Raw genomic sequence first — 19,655 nt, forward strand, 5'->3', positions numbered from 1 at the left:
TCCAGTATGCTGTCCTCCTCTCCCTCTGTCCCATATTTCCCATTTATTTTGAGGTCCAATTCCCCATCCATCTGTATTATCTATACCATCTGTCTTAAACACACACATTGTTGTACAAACTAATTGGCTTTTTTCTATTTGATCTTTTCTATGTGGATGAATAGGTCAAACTCCTTTTAGTGATTAGACATCTCTTAAGAGGGGGCTCTGAAAAGTTCTAGGACTGATGCAATTAGGACAATGTTAACTATAAACAGCACTATGTGGAAGACCACACATTCCAAAGGCATCCCTCTTTGACCTGAACTTTGTGCTGGATCTCCTTTTAATGAACACACATCTCCATGTCTTATGACTTATCTGATGCCTTTTTTTTTTATCAAAGGGTCATTGAATAGGGGTATTTCTGTTCTTATATCTTCTAAAGAATCTTGAAATAGATTCTTTAGTTTGATGCATGGGTGGGAGATACCTTGTAAAAGTCTGTTAAAATGCCCATTTTTAAATTAATCAAATGCTTTATAATCAATAAATGCTAAACACATTGAGATTTTCTAATCACTACATCATTTAGTCAATAATGAAAGGATAAATATTTTATCCATTATTACATATTACTTTTGAATAAGCCTGCTTGTTTTCCTACCAATTCCTTGAAGATATTCTCAATTCATATATAAATGACTCATAAAAATGTTGTGTACTTGGAAGAGTATAAGTTGGTAGTTGATCTTTAAATTGTCTCCTTTTTTTATTTTTTGAATTAACAAAGTTCAAGATTTCTTCAACATCTTCTTTATCTTGCCCTTTTTTAGACACTTTGGGTATCAGTCCCTTGACACCCTTGCAAACATAGTCCCTCCAGCATTATCTCTTCTATATAGATTTTATCAATTTCAGATGCTTTTTCTGTCTTAGTTCTCTTTAATGTCATTTCTTCCTCCTCCATTAGTACATCTGGGACTATATTGTTCAAATAGTGTTTGTAAATCTCTTCCATTTGTCTTCAGTTTGCAACCCTCCTTCCATTTTCACCCTTGAATGCTCTTGGGATGACTTTACTTAGTTGACTTTCTTGCCAACTTTTTTCAACTGGTTTACTCCTGCCTGCCTCTATTTCTTTATCAGATGAAATCCTTATTCTTTATCCTTCTTTGTAAAATATCCAAACAAATGTCTATTTTAACCTAGTGTTCCTTTGATAATCATCTATTTCTATTTGATAAATAAGATATCTAAGAAGCTTTCTAGGACCTTTTAGTCACCCTGTTCAGGTAATTCATTTACATTTTTTAAACTTTTGGATGAAATTCTTATTGTCAGTTTCTATGTGATTTCTGTTTTCCATTTCTTATTTTTGGTTAGACCTTTATTACCAAGAGTGATTTAATTAGAAACCTGAGGACTTTATTCTCAATATTTCCAGTTAGTAAGCTTTTAGCAATGGATGGCCCAAGTCATCAAGCCTGCCTATTGTTTTCTAAAGTCTTCATTCCTGATGCCAGAATGTTCTTAATCTTTTATAGGCTACTCTCATAACCTAAACACTTCATATCTATCTATCTATCTATCTATCCATTTATTTATCTATCTCTTGCAGGATCAGGAGGGAAGAATTTGAGGCACTGTGGTATAGTGGAAAGAGTGATGTATTTGAAATGAGATGACCTTGATTCAAATAGCAGCCCTGTCACTTGCTACATGTGTGGCCTTGAACAAGACACTGAACAATTCCTTGGGCTTATCTTTCCTCATAAGTAAAATGAGAGAGATGAATTCAATGACCTACAAAGTCCTTCCTAACTATAAGACTATGATATGATAATTCTGTGACCCCTGAGTTCCTTCTCCACAACTTCAAATTTACATTTCACAAAACCAGTTGTAGTTACAAAGTCACTTTGGAGAGAAAGGAATGAAAACAAGTTCATCCTTGAGAACAATTGAACATCTTTTCATTAACCAGTCTCCTACCATGAAATCTGCTGAAAGCTTCACTGCCAGCTGATTTGTCTCCAGTCGAGTCAGTGTTACAACTTCTTCCTTAGAAGAATACTTTGAAGCATCTTCATCAAAAGCAACATCTCTCCTGGGTAACCCTAGATAACTAATAGAAAAGCATTTATTACTGTGTTATTGCTGGCTCCTCCAAAAAGCAAAGATTAGTCCTTAATGGACCCTGAAAGTTGAGCTTATTCTTGGGAATCTCTCTTTAACCCTTCTTCATTAAAACCTCTAGTTTTCTTGAAATATAAGGGGGCTGGTCTGATGCTCATTTCACTGGGTGGGGGGATTAGACTCTCATTCCCATCAGATAAAGAAGATGTCAGAGTTTCCCTCCTTGAAGGAAGGAGATGCCTTGAGTTCCAGACCAAAATCCTGACTCCCCTTCCTGCTCCCTTTCAAGTTTCAAATTGTTTTCCTCTCAACACTGGAAGACAGATAGTGAGGTTCATAAGGATAAAAAGACTTGCTCAGGATCACATAACAATTAAGTGACAAGCACTTTACAAATATTATCTCATTTTATCTTCAGAACATGCTTGGGAGGTTAATTGATAACATTTAATTGTTATGTTTATTCCGTTTCTCTTTGTGACATTTTCAAGTTACAAATGGCCTCAGGCAGATTATGACATTCATTTTATATACTTCATATATACATATATATTTCACTTATATACAAGGGAAATATTATTTGAAGAAATGGATTTCCATCTGAGCTCTTCTTAAGCAGCTGAACAACAAAATACTCACATCTGTGGGTAAAGTTCACAAAGGTAATCTTGGGAGAGAGTCTCCTGAATCTCTGCTGGAATGACTTCTTTCTGATTAATATCCTTATCCTTTTCCTTGAGAAAAGGGATGACAGTGTTTTCCTGATCTTGTTTCTCAAGATCAAGAAGCTTTATTTCATGATCAGATTTTTCTGAAGGATCATGCCCAATTTTTTGTGGTGGGACCTGAACAAAAATAAATTACTATTAGTTTTTGGTGCAATAGACTCTTTAAATATGGAAAACTAAAAAAAATGAAGTCAATCAGAGCATTGTAGAATTAGGACTTTTAGTGAAATAATCAATGATTCTTAAGACCACACAACTTGCAAATTTCCAGTCCAAAACTGTATTGTTAAATATAAAGAGAAATGCTGACTTTAAACCATTTGTCAATTTAGAAAAAGAAAGTGGCTTGAGATTAAAATAGAAGGATAATCTGAAAGACTGGCACCCTTAAAATGTAAAGAAGCCCAGAGGAAGACCTTTAGAATTCTGAGTATGTTCCTTCTGAAGAATTAATGAGAGAATATGGACAAGAATCACACAAAATGAGAAGAAACAGATAGGTTGATACCTGTACCCATGAAGGAAGTGCCATTGAAGAAGTATCCAGATGACTCAAGACTGCTAATTCCAATTTAGATTAAGTTTCTCAGATAATTGAAGCAAAGGGGTGGGAGGAAATGATGAAATAAGCAATTGAAGCAATTAAGTCACTTTAATTCTCCATTTCATTTTTTCATGTAGGACTACATGTCTCAGAGAAAAGAACTGAAAGGATGAAAGATCAAAGGGATATTCTTGGGAAATTACATTTCCCTCTGACTCTGTCTATTTAGAAGATAAAGGATCATCCTTCAGTAACTAGGACTGGCATATACAAAGAGTGCCACTGACAGAGTCTCCTTAGTGGAAAAGCTGAGAGTCTACTCTGCCCACATGCCATCTTCCCCTTTTTAAGTTTGATTCTACTATAAAATGGTTTCTTCTAGGAAATTTCCACAAGGAAACATAGATTCTTGAAGGGGAGAAGAAATAGCTTTTTCATTGATTTTTTATCTACATGACCTGGCTTTGGTTTCATACTTGTCATCCTAAATCCATGGGCTTTTAAATTTTTTTTATTTTCCCCAGTTACATGTAAAAATAACATTTAAATGTACATGTTTTACACATTTCCTTATGGATCATGTTGGGTGAATAAAATCAGAAGAAAAGGAAAACCACAAGAGGGGAAAAAAACAGAAGAGAAAAAAAATGAACACAGTATGTGTTGATTTTCTGTCAATCTCCAGAGTTCTTTCTCTGGATATGGATAGTGTTTTCCATCCAAAGTTTATTAGGATGGCTAATAGAACTATTGAAAAGAACCAAGTTTGGCATAGTTGACCATCACACAAACTTGGCTGTTGTTATGTACAATATTTTCCTGGTCCTGCTTGTTTTGATCAGAATCAGTTCATGTAAATCTTTCTAGGCCTTTCTAAAATCAGCCTGTTCATCATTTTTTATAGAATAATATTACATTACTTTATTATAACATAACTTATTCAATCATTCCTCAAATTACTCATTTTCCAATTCTTTTTCAGCACAAAAGGAACTGTTACAATCATTTTTGCACATGTGGGTCCTTTCCTCTCTTTTATGATTTCTTGGGGATACAGACTCAGTAGTGACACTGCTGGATCAAAAAGTATGTAAAATTCTGTATCCCTTTGGGCATAGTTCCAAACTGTTCTCCAGAATGGTTGAATCATTTCATAATTCCCAATTTTCCCACATCCCTTTCATCATTTATCATTATCTTTTCCTGTTATCTTTGCCAATCTGAGAGATGTATAGTGGTACTTCAGAGCTGTTTTAATTGTATTTTTCTAATAAATAGTGGTTTAGAGCATTTTTATATGACAATAGATGATTTTGATTTTTTCATCTGAAATATCATATCCCTTGACCATTTATTAACTGGAGAATGACTTGTATTCTTATAAATTTGACTCAGTTCTTTATATATTTTAGAAATGAGTCCTTTATCAGAAACACTAGATGTAAAATTTTTTTTCCCAGCTTTCTGCTTCCCCTCTAATCTTGGCTGCATTGGTTTTGTTTGTGCAAAAAACTTTTTAATTTAATGTGATCAAAGTTGTACATTTTTTATTTCTTTAATCTTCTCTAGCTCTTTTTTTGGCCATAAATCCCTTCCTTTTCAAAGATCTGATAGGTAAACTATTTCTTGTTTTCTTAATTTGCTTATACACACCCTCTATGCCTAAATCATGTATCCATTTTGACCTTATTTTAATATGGGGATGAGATGAAGGTCTATGCCAAGTTTCTGACTTAGTAGCAAATTTTGTAAAATAGTAAGTTCTTACCCCAGAATCTGGAGTTTTGGAGTTTATCAAACACTAGATTATTAATGTCATTGATTATTATGTCATGTATATTTAACATAATACAGTAATCTACCATTCTATTTCTTAGCTAGTACCCTATGGTTTTGACAACCCATGGACTTTGGGATGACAAACATTTAAAAAAATTTTCAAGATCCCAAAATGGTTTCATTTTAGGCAAAATGATTCACGGGACATTTGAAAGCAAAGGTGTCATCATAAAGAAATAAAATAAACTCTAACAATTTCATGAATTAAGATCCTACAACATATAAAGATAATTTTCCTAGTAGCAAATTGTATAATTAATCTCTGGATTACCTCATTTGGGAGTGGACATAATGCAAAATCCAAGAAATCCAGAGTATCAGAGGAACAAGCAAAAAAAGAACTGGATGTGCTTTCATCAATTTTTTCTTTGACATTTTCAAGGAGCATTTCAACCTTAAAGATTTCACCTTCAACTTTTCTAAACAAGAAAACAAACATTATTGTGCTATTTTATATTACATTGTATAATGTAATTAAATCTGATATAACCTTACAGTCTGTACTGAGTACTAATTAATAAAGGCAATTTATGAATATTACCCAGGTTTTTATCATAGTTCATACAAATGTTACATGTCTGCAGAAAGAAAGTACAAATTAGACCATTCTGTCATTAGGGCCCTATTTGTAATTCTGTGGCAAAGATCGGGGCTCCAGTCCTAACTCCAGCTTCCACCATTACTAATACGTTGCTTAATCTTTTTGGATCGCAATTGTTTAATTTTCAAAATGGGGATAATAATATTCTATCTAACTGAAGGTAGAGAGCTAGATCAGATTCTTTAAATAATCATTTTTATTAAATCTTAAGACCTATCATTCTTTGATGAATAATTTGTTAACTTAAAACTGCACTTTTATTACAAATATCCATAACATGAAAATATTAAATTAACTTGGGAATCTGACATGAAATATAAGACTAAACAATTCTCAAGTATGAAATTGAAGCACCTTAGCTCTTTTTTCTTTTTGTTTTCTTTTTTGTTATTTTCTTTATTTTTCTGGTTATATATGTACATTAATTTTTAAAAAATACACATTTCTTTATGAATCATGTTGGGTGAGAAAAAAACAAAAGAAAAAGGGAAAAAAGTGAACATAGGATATGTTGATTTAAATTCATTCTCCATAGTTCTCTCTCTGGATACAGAGTACTTTAGTTCTTACTGACATTAATAATAGCAATGAATAATCTTAGTTCAAACATCAAATAATTATGAAAACACAAATTTCAAGACTCTCTATATGTGTATAGACACACATGTCTATATACATGTATGTGTGAATAACACATATTTATATGTTTATATACATATATTTATATATATATATGTATATCCATGTGTATGTATTGTACTTATTACACACTTAATGTCAAAATCACAATTCTGCTTACATTCTTATTTACATTCCTATTTTATGAGCAATTGTTATTCTTGAGTAGTTTTAGTCATATCTGACCCTTTGTGATCTCATTTAGTATTTTCTAGCCAAAGATTCTGGAGTGGTTTGCCATTTCTGTCTCCAGTTCGTTTTACAGATGAGGAAATGGAAGCAGAGTTAAGTGATTTATGAAGGATAACCATTTATTAACTTAGATAAGTGGACTCTGCCTTTTGATTACTGTTATTAACTATTACAAATAAAATTGAAGGAGATATAACTCTACTCTCAAGTGCAAGATAAATAAAAGTCAAATGTAATTGTGCAGTCCAAAATTATTATCTTTTACATGAAAGGAGGAGGGAATGGCTTTAATAAGGTAGATTAATTTTAAAAAGAGAATAGAATATGAATGGTGAATAAAGGAAAGAATACCAAATAGGAGTCAGAAAATCCTGGGATTTAATCTTTCTGTTATTTATTGTGTGCCCTTAAATAAATCATTTAAAATTTAACCTCTCTAAGACTCAGTTTCCTCATTTGTAAAATAGTCTCTTATCTATAATGGAAGCATTTCCAATATACCCAGACTTGCCTAGTAATCCATCTCATGATAAATGACTCAATATGTGAGATACAGAAAAAAGTTCTGAGTGAAGACTCCCTTATTTCCTTTGCCGCTATAAAGATTATACTTTAAAAACTGAAGACTCTACAGACAGAAGTCAAGAAATTCAAGCTATGAACAAGTATAATAGCATCTTTGTTGCTATTTGTTGCCCCATTCCTCTGGTAAAACACAGATAAGAAATGGCTTAGAGACACCTTACCCACTCACCCATTCCCAATCCAAGAATATGAAGGCAGACTCTTATCCCAGTTCTATAAAAGATGATAACTTTTCAAGGTCAGTCTTGGGGTATGAGCCAGAATCTGCCACCTCCCTTCTTTTTCTTTTTCCTTTATCACTTCAATCAATTATTGTCCTGAACTATCATAAAATATAGATTTGGAAGCTGAGGCAACAGATAGATAACACTTTGTTTTTTTTTCATCAATCATTGCCTTAGCTAAAATCCCCGGAAAGTGAGGCAACTAGTTAAACCTTCCCTACTCAAATCAAAGAGGTCTTTCTTTGTATAAAAAGAAAACTGGGAAGCAACTTAGCTAATGACATCCTGTGAAATGGATCTCATGTGATGCTTTATGATAACTGGGTTAGCAGATGATGTAGGATGAGGGTACTCCCTGCTTCAGAGAAGTATCCCTTTGCACACTGAAACATCCATGGTCATTTATAATTGCAAATATCTTTTAGTAAACTTTACTAGAATATGCATATTTGAGTCAGAGTTATCTTTGATTTCTTCATTTGCATTGATTAATGGAAACAGATAAGAGAAAGCAATCAATCACCCCACCAGGCTCTAAAAATAAGAGAGCAAGGACCCTCTTTAATGTTTCTTTGAATTCCCAGCACTTAGCCTAGCACATAGTTGGTGTCTAATAAATACTTATTTACTACCTCCTTAAAGGACTATTGACAGGCTCAGATGCACTAGAAAATGCTTGGGTTACTATAAAATGCTAGAAAAATATGAGAAAGAATGTGATTACAGATGGAAAATGTATACAACATATAGGACAAATACAAATTGATCTTGAGGAAGAGGAGGATATGTACTTAATTCTTTCAGTATACTCTGACTTCCCCTGCCCACAGGCTGATGGAACTTTGCAAAACTAAAAGCCTCCTGTTCTATTGGCCACTTTTTAGTCAAAGCAGCTTCAGAGGAAGAATATAAGGAGACTGTGTTCAGGACTCTCCTTAAAGGGCCATACCATTAGCTTAGCCATTTAGGGAGCTCTGTTTCTCTCTCTTTTTTTTTTTTCTCTTTTTGGTAAAAGCTTCTTTTATACATGGGCTGTAATTGCACTGGAAACCCTGTGATTTATGTTGGTGCTGAATGTGGTTAGTTATAAGTAGGTTATAAATAAGGCATTATATTATCTGTAGTCTTTTCTTCTGCTAAGAGTTTTTTGCTTAGAGAAAGAGATTCATAGAGAATGCATAGAGAAATAGATTATTCAATGATATTTAATTATTGCTGTAAATATATGCTTTAAGTTTTTTGTTTTGTTTTGTTTTCAATTTAAAAAGCAACCAAGAAACAATCAATGCCAGGATATAATCCCTTGCTTTTTAGCCAGCTAGCAGTGGCATAGCATCCAAGATTTTACTGATTTTTATGGCTTAAAATTGCACCTCCAGAAAAGAAAATACCTAGGGATGCTAGTACTTGAATTTTAAGAATGAAATTATTTTTATATCCAAGAAGTTTTGTGTTAAAATAATTATTAATGCAAGTGTTGAATGTAGAATTTAACTTACTGAATGACTTCTTTTAGAATATACCAGGAAGTTCCTTGGATATAATTGTAGCTTCTAGTTCTAACCCATGTTTCTCTTTGTATGTTGGTGGAAGGATATTGCATAGTAGATAGTGCCAGTTTCACATTCAACATGCATTTAAGCGAAAGTCTTTCAAGCCAGCTGAAACTCCCAAAAAGTTATTTGGCTTGAAGTTTTTAAATTTACTAGTTGCTCAACTTTTAGGCAGTGATTGGTTTCCCTTCCTTTTTGACTTTGTTGTGAATGAGAACAGAAAAGGGGAGAAAAGAGACCAGGAGAAGAGTAAGAAAAAAGAAAAAAGTAATATATAAGATATTAAAAAAAGAAGGAAAGGAATGTAAGAAAAGAGAAGGATGCAGAGATTCTCCAAAATCTGATTTTGCAATTATTCAAAAATGAGGAGAATAGTTAAGTTTTTATCCTTTCCTCTACCCCCCTAGTAAAAGACATGAGGTATTATTCCTTATGTTTAACTCAGAATTAAGTGTCATGAAATATTGCAAAATGAGGTAAAGCAGAGACTAAAAGTTGGCAAGAAATATTGCTTCTTTAATAGGCTTTCTTTTATGATATATACACCATTCATAGGAGTATATCTTAATCAAAGAAGGTTTTCCAAAATTACAGGTAGGATAGATTTTTCTGATCCCAAACCAGAGGAATGACCAAAAATTAGGTCAACAGATATGCTGTAATCCAGTGGAATCCATTTCCTCTAAATAAATCTGACCTTTCTGGATCAAACTCTCCAACTGCTGTAGAATCTTTATGATATTTCTGTAAAACTTGATGCTTCTCTTTAGTGGACAAATAATTCTCCTCCAATACATCAAGGTAACGCTGCAATTCCTCCAGTACCTGTAGTAATTAAGTCCAATCACATGAATTTAAATTTTTACACATTCTTGTTTTCCTAATTTCCCATTCCTCAAAACTCAAATGGCCTAAGGTTCAAAAATTCAAAATAACAGCAAGTGCTACAGTAGCAGCTCTCATAGTGTGCTTCAGGGACCCTTTTGAGGTCAAAATTATTTTCATAATAATACTAAGATGTTTTAATTTCTAATACAGTAAATCCAACAGATATTTGCCATCATAAATATTGAGGGAAGAGGTCCTCAGTAATTTTTAATAGTGAAAAGGAGTCTTTCATTTTCATCCTGTTTTTTTTAAACATTTTTATTTTGTTTTGAGTTCTAAATTCTATCTCTATCTCTTTCCTTTTCTTGACTTCCCCCTCCCTGAGATAATAAGCAATCAGGCAGCTGTACATATACATGTACAATAATGTAAAACATTTCCATATTAGTAATTTTGTACAAGAAGATGTAATCAAAAGTAAAAAAAATTTAAAAGGTTAAAAAATAGCATGCTTCACTATATATTATTAAAATATCAGTTCTTTCTCTGGAGGTGAATAGTATGCTTCATCATTAATTCTTTGGGTTTGAAAAGGAATCTTGAGACCAGTCAATCCATAGACACTTATTAAGGCTTACTATATGCTAGGTTATGCAAAATGCTGGAAATACAGATACCAAGAGGAAAGAGAGTCCTTGAGTTCAAGGAGCTTACAAACTTTTGGAGAAGACAACATACAAAAGATGAAAATTAGTGGGGAAGGGGGTTAGGAATAAAAGGGAAGGTACTCAGCTTGGAGGCATGATGAAGTAGGCCAAAAGAAGTGCAGCTGAGCAAGAAATTAAGAGATTGATGGTTCTGATTCCCTCCACAAATAGAGGCTTTTGGAGGACTTCTCTACTTAGCCCCCTTTTTAGAGGGGTTCCAGGAGCAGAGAGTACTTACAACATTTGAGAACCAAGAACAATGAGATCTTGCTGGATGTTAAAGTTCCTTGAGGCATGATGAAGAAGTCCAAAGGAGTGCAACCATTTAGATGTAAAGACCAAAATTATGAGAACTGATGCTGTACAATATTTTGTATTTCAATTGAATAAAAATTTAAAATATTATGGATATAAAGATTAATGCTATATAGTCTCATTCTTTGAGTTTACACTTTAGTAAGATGAGAAAAACATGATCATTATCAGAGGTCTTAGAAGGAATCTAAGTGGACAGAAAAATCTGGCTATGATTTTATTGTGTTTCAGTGACCTCAAAAAAAGAATGAATAGATAGGGAACAAGAATGTTCTGGGAGAAGGAAGAAACGAGAGAAAAACATGGAGAAAATTTTCTTACATATACACGTTATTGGGCACAGAAATTCATCTTACCCAATAGGGAAGTTGGAGGGAAAGGGGTTAAAGAAAGGGTGGGGAAACAAGAGGGAAAGAAGATTAAGGGAAGCAGTGGTTAGAAGCAAAACACTCTTGAGGAGGAAACGGCAAAAAAGAAGGAAAAGTATAACAGAATAAAATGAGGAAAAATACATAGTTAGCAATAATAGCTGTGAATATTAATAGAATGAATTCACCCACAAAATGGAAGATAGTACAAATGGATTAGAAAACTAATTCCAATAATATGTTTTTTATAAAGAAACATACTTAAAATGAAAGAATACACACAAACTTAAAATAACAAGCTGGATCAGAATCTATTGTGTTTTGACTTAAGTAAAAAAAAAAAAGGCAGGACAGCAATCATAATCTCAAAAATAAAAACAGATCTAATTAAAAGAGATAAACAGGGAAACTACACTTTGCTAAAAGGCACCATATATCAGTACAGTAAGAATCATATAGAACTAGATCCTTGAGTTAAACATAATGGCTTAGAAAATTACAAATTAACATTATCTACATTGCATTACATTTTAATTTATTTTGTCAGCATTTCCTAATTACATTATCATTTGGCTTGGATCACATTAGAGAGTTTCAAAAGGCTGCTTGTAGCCCACAAGCCACAAATTTGACATCTCATGCCATGAAATATCAATTCTGAGCAAAAATATACCAAATGACATAACATATGAATTCTTTTTTTTTTCCTGAGGCAATTGGGAGTAAGTGACTTGTCTAGAGTCACACAGCTAGGAAGTAATAAGTGTCTGAGGTCAGATTTAAACGCAGGTCCTCCTGACTGCAGGACTAGTATTCTATTCACTGCACCATCTAGCTGCTCCAACATGTGAATTCTTAAAGCAAAATTTAAAAGAGTTACAGAAGGAAATAGTGAAAATATAATATTGGGGGATTTCAATTTATCCCTCTCATGCCTAGATAAATTTAATCATTAAATAAACAAGAAGGAAATTAAGGAGATGAATAGGATGTTAGAGAAGGTATATATGACAGCCTTCTGCAGAATATTGAATGGGAATAAAAAACAGTATAATTATTTGTGCACAGTATTGTTATATATACATAGTACCTTCACTAAATAAAAGACCATAAGGACATAAAAACTTTACAAATAGTGAGAAAAACAGAAATTATAAATACATCTTTTCTGACCATAATATAATAAAAACTACATTGGATAATGGGCTTTTGAAGCATAGATTAAAAATCAATTGGAAACTAAACTTAATTCTATAGAATGAGTCAAAGAACAAATCATTGAAACAATTTCATTAAAGATAATGACAACAATGTAAAATTTGTTGGATATAGCCAAAGAGATACTGTGAAGGAAAAGCTGTATCTCTAAATGTTTACATCCATAAAAGCAAGAAAAAGCAGATCAATTGTGATGACCAGGCTAGCACCCAGGATACCTCAGAATCAGCTGGAGTCAGGATAAGCAAAAGTCCTTAGTTTTTATTCTTGGTCTTTAGATGCAGGACTGAACAGGATGGAAGCAGAATCTCTGCAATCGCCTTCTCCCTCATCTGCGGCCAAAGTGACTCTGGCTAGTCTTACTCCACCTCCTAGACCCTCCTACAACCCTCTGTATATACCAATCATTGAGTCAGCACAGGATAGTGGGAAAGACCATTTTCCAAGCATATGCCCATAGAGTATTGTCCAATCCATAGTTAGCCTCAAGTGCTCGGTAGTCCTGACATCAGTGCATCAACTCAACAGTTTCAGCCCTCTACAATCAATGAATTAAGATGTACAACTGAAAAAAAACACTAGAAAAATATCAAATTTTAAATCCAAATTAAATGCCAAAGTAAAAATCTTGAAAATCAAAGAAGAGGTTAACAAAGCTGAAAGGGTTTTTTAAATGAATTAATAAATAAAAGCAGAAGCTGGTTTTATGATTAAAAGAAAAATAAAAAGATACCCAATGGCTACTTTGCTTGAAAAAGAAATAAATTACCAGTATCAAAAATTAAAAAGGTGAATTCACAAGCAATAAAGAAGAAATAAAAGCAATTATTAGGAGCTATTTTGCCAGCTACATGCCAATAAGACTCAATCTAAATAAAATGGATGAACATTTACAAAAATCTAAATTGCTCAGATTAACAACAAGAAATAGAATGCTCAAATAAAACTACTTTAGAAAAAATATATTGAAAAAACATAAATGAACTCCCAAAAGCAGGAAAAAACTCCTGAACCAGATGGATTTAAAATGAATGCCAGACTAAGGATTTTAGTAGGCTAGCAACCCATCTTTCTCCCAAAAGCATCAGTTAACCATATTAATGAAATTTCCCCAAAAGGGCCTAATAATTAGAATATAACTGGAGATACCATGTTAATTTTCATAAAATCTGAAGACCCAGTTACTGCTGAGTTTTCCATAGGAATCAGAGAGTTATCCCTTCAGCTATTCTCTTTCCCTCTTCTGTTTTCCTTGTATATATTGATTTGTGTGTGTATTGTATCATTCCAGTAAAATATAAGCTCTTTGAAAGTAGACTCTTCATTTTCATCTTTGCATTTCTAGTACATAGCACTATGTTTGCACATGGTAGGTGCTTTAAAACCTGTTAAATTGGATTGACTTCATTAACAAATTGGTTTTTTTAAATTGTATTAGTCAGTCAAAAAGCATTTATTGAGCATCTACTATGTGTCAGGCCTTGCCTAAATTCTAGAAGTACATAAAGAGCAAAAACAAAAAATCTCTGCCCACAAGAGCTCACAATCTAATGAAGAAATAAGCAAGATATATATACAGTCAGGATAACTATGAAATAATTAAGAGAAGGAAAGGCTCTAGAATTAAGAGAGATTAGAAAAGTCTTCATGTAGAAGACAGGGAGTTGAAGGAGTTGAAGGAAATCAGAAAAGACAATAGATGGAGATTTCAAATTATTACCTGTTTATTATCTTCTAAAGGAGTAAAATCTTGGCTTATTCTTTTAGAAAATTCTTCTACCTATGACAAAACCCCCACATAATTGTAAGTATCATGTTTTCCATATAGACATTCCTATTATTCTATCAGCAATCAGGATTATGAAGAGTTTTCAAGCATTACTTTAGTTTTCAAGTTCTTAGTCTGTTCCGACAGCTCCTGACACCTTTCTGCCTTTGTAAGTAATTGTGAGGGACTTGAAGGCAGCTGTTCTTTAGTAGATGATGATAATTTTAAGACATTTGTCTCAGATGCTAATCCTATATAATAAAAGCAGACATCAGCCATTATTTACAATTATTGTCCATGTCAGAATGACATGTGAAAAGAAATCTATAGTGACAGTTACAGACATTGGTAATACTATGAAAAAGATTATATCTAAAAGAAGTTTTTAATCATCTACCTGAAAAGGCTCTTTCTGAAACATCCAGGAGAGGTTCTCCATTTACCTGTACAATTAGAGGAAAAGAACATTTTTGGTGGAAAACAATCAAGGAGAGAACCATCAGAGGCATAGGGAAAGTAAAATACTTTAAATGTGTTTAAAAGTGTTAAAATAACACTAGAGGAATCTAAATGAAAATTCATTTAGATGTTGAAGATATGGGATATTCATCTATCTATGGAAATAGAGTTGAAAGGGACCTTGGAATTTTACAACACCCTTATGTTAGAGATGAAGAAACTGGTCCAGACTAAAATGACTGGCCCAAAATCAAAATGTTGTTAAATGACAGAGCCAGGATTTAAATTCAAGAACTCTGGCTCCATATTCAGCATGGACTGGATTTATTTCATGGTCTTTAAAAAACCAACATATTCAAAAAAATCCAACTAATACCAAAATAGAAATTCTAAAAATTTCTGAAAATCCAAGAAAAGATTAATAAAACAAAAAAGAATTATTAAATAAACAAAACTAAGAGCTATTTTAAAAAAGAAAATGAGGATAATTCAGCTCCAATAGTTTGTCCTTTTAACTAAACATAATATATAGCATCTCATATTAATTAAAAACTATGAAATCAGTTACTATTCAATTCCCATGAGTTCAAGAACCTCAGAGTATCTTTACTGAATTTCCTGTTTGTTTCTCTTTTTTACCCTTAAAATTTATTCATTTTTTCTATTCCTTTTAGCATTTTAAATGCATATTTTTCTAAATTATTTTACTAAAATATCTCTTGAATATTTTTTTTCAACTGATCCTCTAAATCAGCAGTTTGCAAAACAAGAGTCAAACATAATCTCAAGGGTCCTGGCATAATTTCTAGAGTGTACAGAATCAACCATAGGCTAAGAAGATGGATTATATTTCAACCTCCCAAATGTTGGTCAATCATGGGGCTTGACTCCAAAACAACCACCTTTACCTTAATCTCCAAGACTCTTCCAACTCTGTTCCCTCTCTCTACTATTTAAATTCCCAATCTCCTCACTTCTGAACTGAATTCCCCTCAGGGCACTTATAACTTAATCTCCTAATGGGAATCCATAGCACCAGGTATGAATATCAGATACCATTGGGAAAAGCCCTATCCACTATAACCATCAGCCATATCATCTTGTGGCTGCAAGAGGTACCCCTTCAGATATTAGATTTTGTGCTTAATGAAGGGCAAGAGTCCCATCACCAATTTTCTGTTTTCGGTGCAACAGAATAAGTACTACAGGATTAAGCAGTCCTGGATGAGTTATGATCCACTTTAAAAACCTATGACATCCCCCACAAGTCTACCCCTCTTTTGAACTTCTCTATTTCTGCAAGAAGTCCTCACTATCCTTCTAGGCGCGGGGTCAGAATCTTGGAGTCAAAAACTATTCTCTCCTTTATCCCACAGATCTATTACATGTTGACATAAATAACAGTTTTATGGAGAAAAACCTTATTTTCCCAAAAGAAAACAAAATTTAATGAGAAGAGTGGCATTGTTTTTATATATTTTTTGGATCTTTTGAATGTTTGTCTTAATAGAAGACAATTGAATACTCATACCGGCTCTATTACAGGCCTTCTAAGATTTTTTATGGGTTTAAATCAATGATATTATTAGTGTTAATTTTATTGTCTAAAACAAGCTTATTGCTTATTTCATTTCTGGCAGAAAAACCAATGCGTCAATCATATTATTAACTTGTGACTCAAACAACAAAGTCAAGGCTAGTTTTTTCATTGATCAGAGTCCTGATGTCCTGCAGATGTTTTCTTGAGTATATATCATGTTATTTGACATGGTACCCAACTCCCAGAAGCACTTAGAGAAGCATCAGAATTAGTAACATTTCATCTGCTGGAATAATTGGTTTTCTTCTCAAACTCAGTCATGAGCTTAGCTGAAGCAGAGAATTTTGGAATAGAGATCAAGTGTGGAGAGAGTTTTCTTCCTTGATCATCTCTGAATAAAAGTGTTGTATTCACTTTTCAGAAACAGGGCAATCAGACACATGGAATTATTGAGCCAAGTAAGCATTACAATGAGAGTTTAAAAGAGAAATCATATAGGTCTACTAGCAAATAAATCTATCTCTTGTAATTATATGTGCAGTATGTTTAGCTTAGTATTGAACTTTAAATGATCAATGAGATTCTAGCCCTCAACATGGTCAGTCATTGACTTTTATTTACAAAGAATTGTGTGAGGAGAGGGAAGAAAATGACATTAAATAACATTTAAAATATTGTATTTCAAAGTTTACTCTGCTAACACAGTTACTTTGCACAGTTGTAGATTTGGAGCAAATTATTCAGAACTTAATGCAAAAATGTTTCCATTAATATTGATAGGAGTTATATGCCAAGAAATGTTGGGCTAGACACATTATTCTATAATATGAGCTAAGGTGATTATAAAATTTCCAGTCAAAAAAATATTAGAGATTACCTAGACCAACTCTCACATTTTACAGATGAGAAAACTGAAGCCGAAAGAGAGGAAATGATTGCTCAAAATCACACAGGTAATAAGCAGATTTTGAATTTGGGTCTTCTGATTGTACATCCAGTGATCTTGCTATTGTAGCTGAGCTAACTGGCATCACAGTGACATTCCTCACCAATGAGAGCTTTTCAAAGTAGAAAAAAACCATTGAGGTAGAACAGATTTTCAGAAAACATCTAATAGTCAAAAACACCCCAAGCAACTATTTAACCCAACCCCTTCAACCTGCAAAGGAACAGACTGAGGCCCAAAGAGGTGAAGTCTCTAGCTTGAGGCTGTGCCCAATGTCAGTAGTCAAATCTGGACTTTGCCTAAGGATCTCCTCACTCTCCCACCTAGGACCTTCCCACCAGATCCAGTCATACTGGAGAAAGCTTCAATTGCAATACCTCCTGGAATCATATTTCATTTACCTGTAAGTATTGCGTTAGCTCAATAGTTTCTTCTTTATTTTCTTGAGGCTTTCTGTCAAGAAAATTCATAGCCATGCTTTCTAAATCACCTTGCACCACAGCTGATTTCTCATTCAAGTTAGGAGAGGAATTGGTCTGTTGAACAACAGTTGCCAATCTATGATGGCTATTAGGTTTAGATATTCTGATTTGGGGAGTGACTTGAAAGAAATCAGGAAGAGGATCATGAACTTGATCTTGGCCATATTTAAGTCTACTGTCAGAGCTTAGTCTTTCAAACAAATATTTCTGGGCTGTCTGCCCACTGCACATTGTTTGTAGATAACTTGGGCTTCTGTTTTCAGTTATTAAATACGGATCTCCTGGAAAGTAGTCTTCAGGAATCACTGGCTCCTCAAAATCAAAATGAAATATCTTTTCCTTCTCAGTGAGTTGTCTCTGACTGGACTGATTACACATAACATTTCTTTTATGGAGAAGCTGGTCAGAGAGATCTGTGTTTATTTCTCTTGATAAAGAACTCGCACTACAATGAAGAATAAGGCTTTTAAAAATGGTTTCATCAAAAGTTTCAATTGATACCTCAGGGTAAGTTTTACAATCAACAGGCTGGATGGCATTTGAGAACCCTTTTTTGGACAGATGGTGGAGTAAAATATCAGAAATTTTTGAGTTGGAAGGCTCCTCGTTATTAGTTGGAATGTCAAAATATCTAGTGCAGCATTCTTCACTGTGCTTTTTAGTTACAGAAGTTTCAAGGAAAGTGTCATTTGCACATCTTGGAATGTCTATTTGAGGCATTTCTGCATTTGAAAAGACTGACTGTTGGAAAGCTTCAGACTTTTCTTTTATTGAAGGAAAAATCTCAGTGTGGGAATGGAGCAGTTCAGTATTCTCGATCAGGTCCCCATCATAAGGCAAGTCCTCTTGCTCCTTATCAGTTGTATCTCCAGATAAATCCAAATCATCCATGAGTGTTCAATTTGTTCTTTGCACTGTATTGCCTGCTGTCTTGATTAATGGCAATTAGATTTCCTCCAATTTTCATTGATCTTTTTCATAGAATGCTTTAATTTATTGCATAAATCTTATTCTGTGAGACATGAAAAAACAACTTCACAGTTAAAATTCATCAGAATGCAGTAATATCTAACTATCCCAGGCACATCTTTGCAAACAAGGTCAAAACAAAAGTAATAATAAATAAAAAGTAATAAATAATAATGGCAATAATTTTAAAAATAAAAGTAATACAAGTTTTAAAAAATAATAATGGATCTGTTTAAAGAGAAGTGCATTTGCCATTGGAGAGGCAATTAGCTTAACAAAAACTAATCTATTATCAGTGGTATTATCAATACCATATTAACCTCTCAATCAAATATATAAAATGAATATGGAATGAGAAAGATAAGAATACTCTCTCTGCTCCACTCCCAAACTCCAGGTTTATTTTCTTTCCTTGAATCTTGACTGGCACTTACCTCTAAGTGAAGAGGGAAAAAATTATAAATATTTGCCATCATATTTTAAGAAAAAACTCTCTGAGAGTATGACTTCCCAAAGCATTTTAAAAACTCATCTTCAAATATAAACAAAACAAATTTTTTAAAAAAATTATGAAACAATTGTTTGCATTTTAACAAATGTAAATAATTTTAAATTTAGTTGATCCTCATTTATTTTCCTTCCACACTTAAGTCATATGACCCTTTTTATTTCAGTTAGAAATCACTACTAGAGTCCATGTTGCCAGTCCTGGACTCTCTTTGGTTATAGTTTCCTCCTGTTACACCCTGAATGAGGAGGGCCCAGAAAAGGACAGAATTATGACCAAAATGTCATCCCTACTGTACTGAATGTGCTGAAGCAGCATCTACACCTGTCACTCTAAAGCACAGAGCTGACAATGTTATTCCCCTGCTCAAATATCTTTAATTGCCTTTCAAATACAAAGAGGTTTCTAGCCTGAAATTCTTCAATTTCCACAATCTACCTCCAACTTATCAAAGTTATTCCACATTATTCCCCTGCTCATGATCT

General features: G+C 33.3%; 1 protein-coding gene across 5 annotated transcripts in view; it reads right to left on the reverse strand.

The window, feature by feature from the left end:
• Nucleotides 1-18,701, reverse strand: part of AKNAD1 (AKNA domain containing 1) — a 46,163-nt gene extending 27,462 nt beyond the window's left edge. For all 5 annotated transcript variants that reach the window (XM_031967193.1, XM_031967192.1, XM_031967190.1 and 2 more), the window contains exons 1-8: nt 17,613-18,701; nt 14,664-14,709; nt 14,381-14,517; nt 14,219-14,278; nt 9,760-9,887; nt 5,501-5,648; nt 2,758-2,963; nt 1,975-2,107 (exon numbers count right to left, since the gene is read on the reverse strand). In XM_031967193.1, the coding sequence (XP_031823053.1) occupies nt 1,975-2,107; nt 2,758-2,963; nt 5,501-5,648; nt 9,760-9,887; nt 14,219-14,278; nt 14,381-14,517; nt 14,664-14,709; nt 17,613-18,584 (1,830 nt within the window). In that variant the 5' untranslated portion in view covers nt 18,585-18,701. The remainder of the gene's footprint in view (nt 1-1,974; nt 2,108-2,757; nt 2,964-5,500; nt 5,649-9,759; nt 9,888-14,218; nt 14,279-14,380; nt 14,518-14,663; nt 14,710-17,612) is intronic.
• Between the last annotated feature and the right edge of the window lie 954 nt (nt 18,702-19,655).

This window comes from Sarcophilus harrisii, chromosome 4 (assembly GCF_902635505.1).
Source record: "Sarcophilus harrisii chromosome 4, mSarHar1.11, whole genome shotgun sequence".
NCBI lineage: Eukaryota > Metazoa > Chordata > Mammalia > Dasyuromorphia > Dasyuridae > Sarcophilus > Sarcophilus harrisii.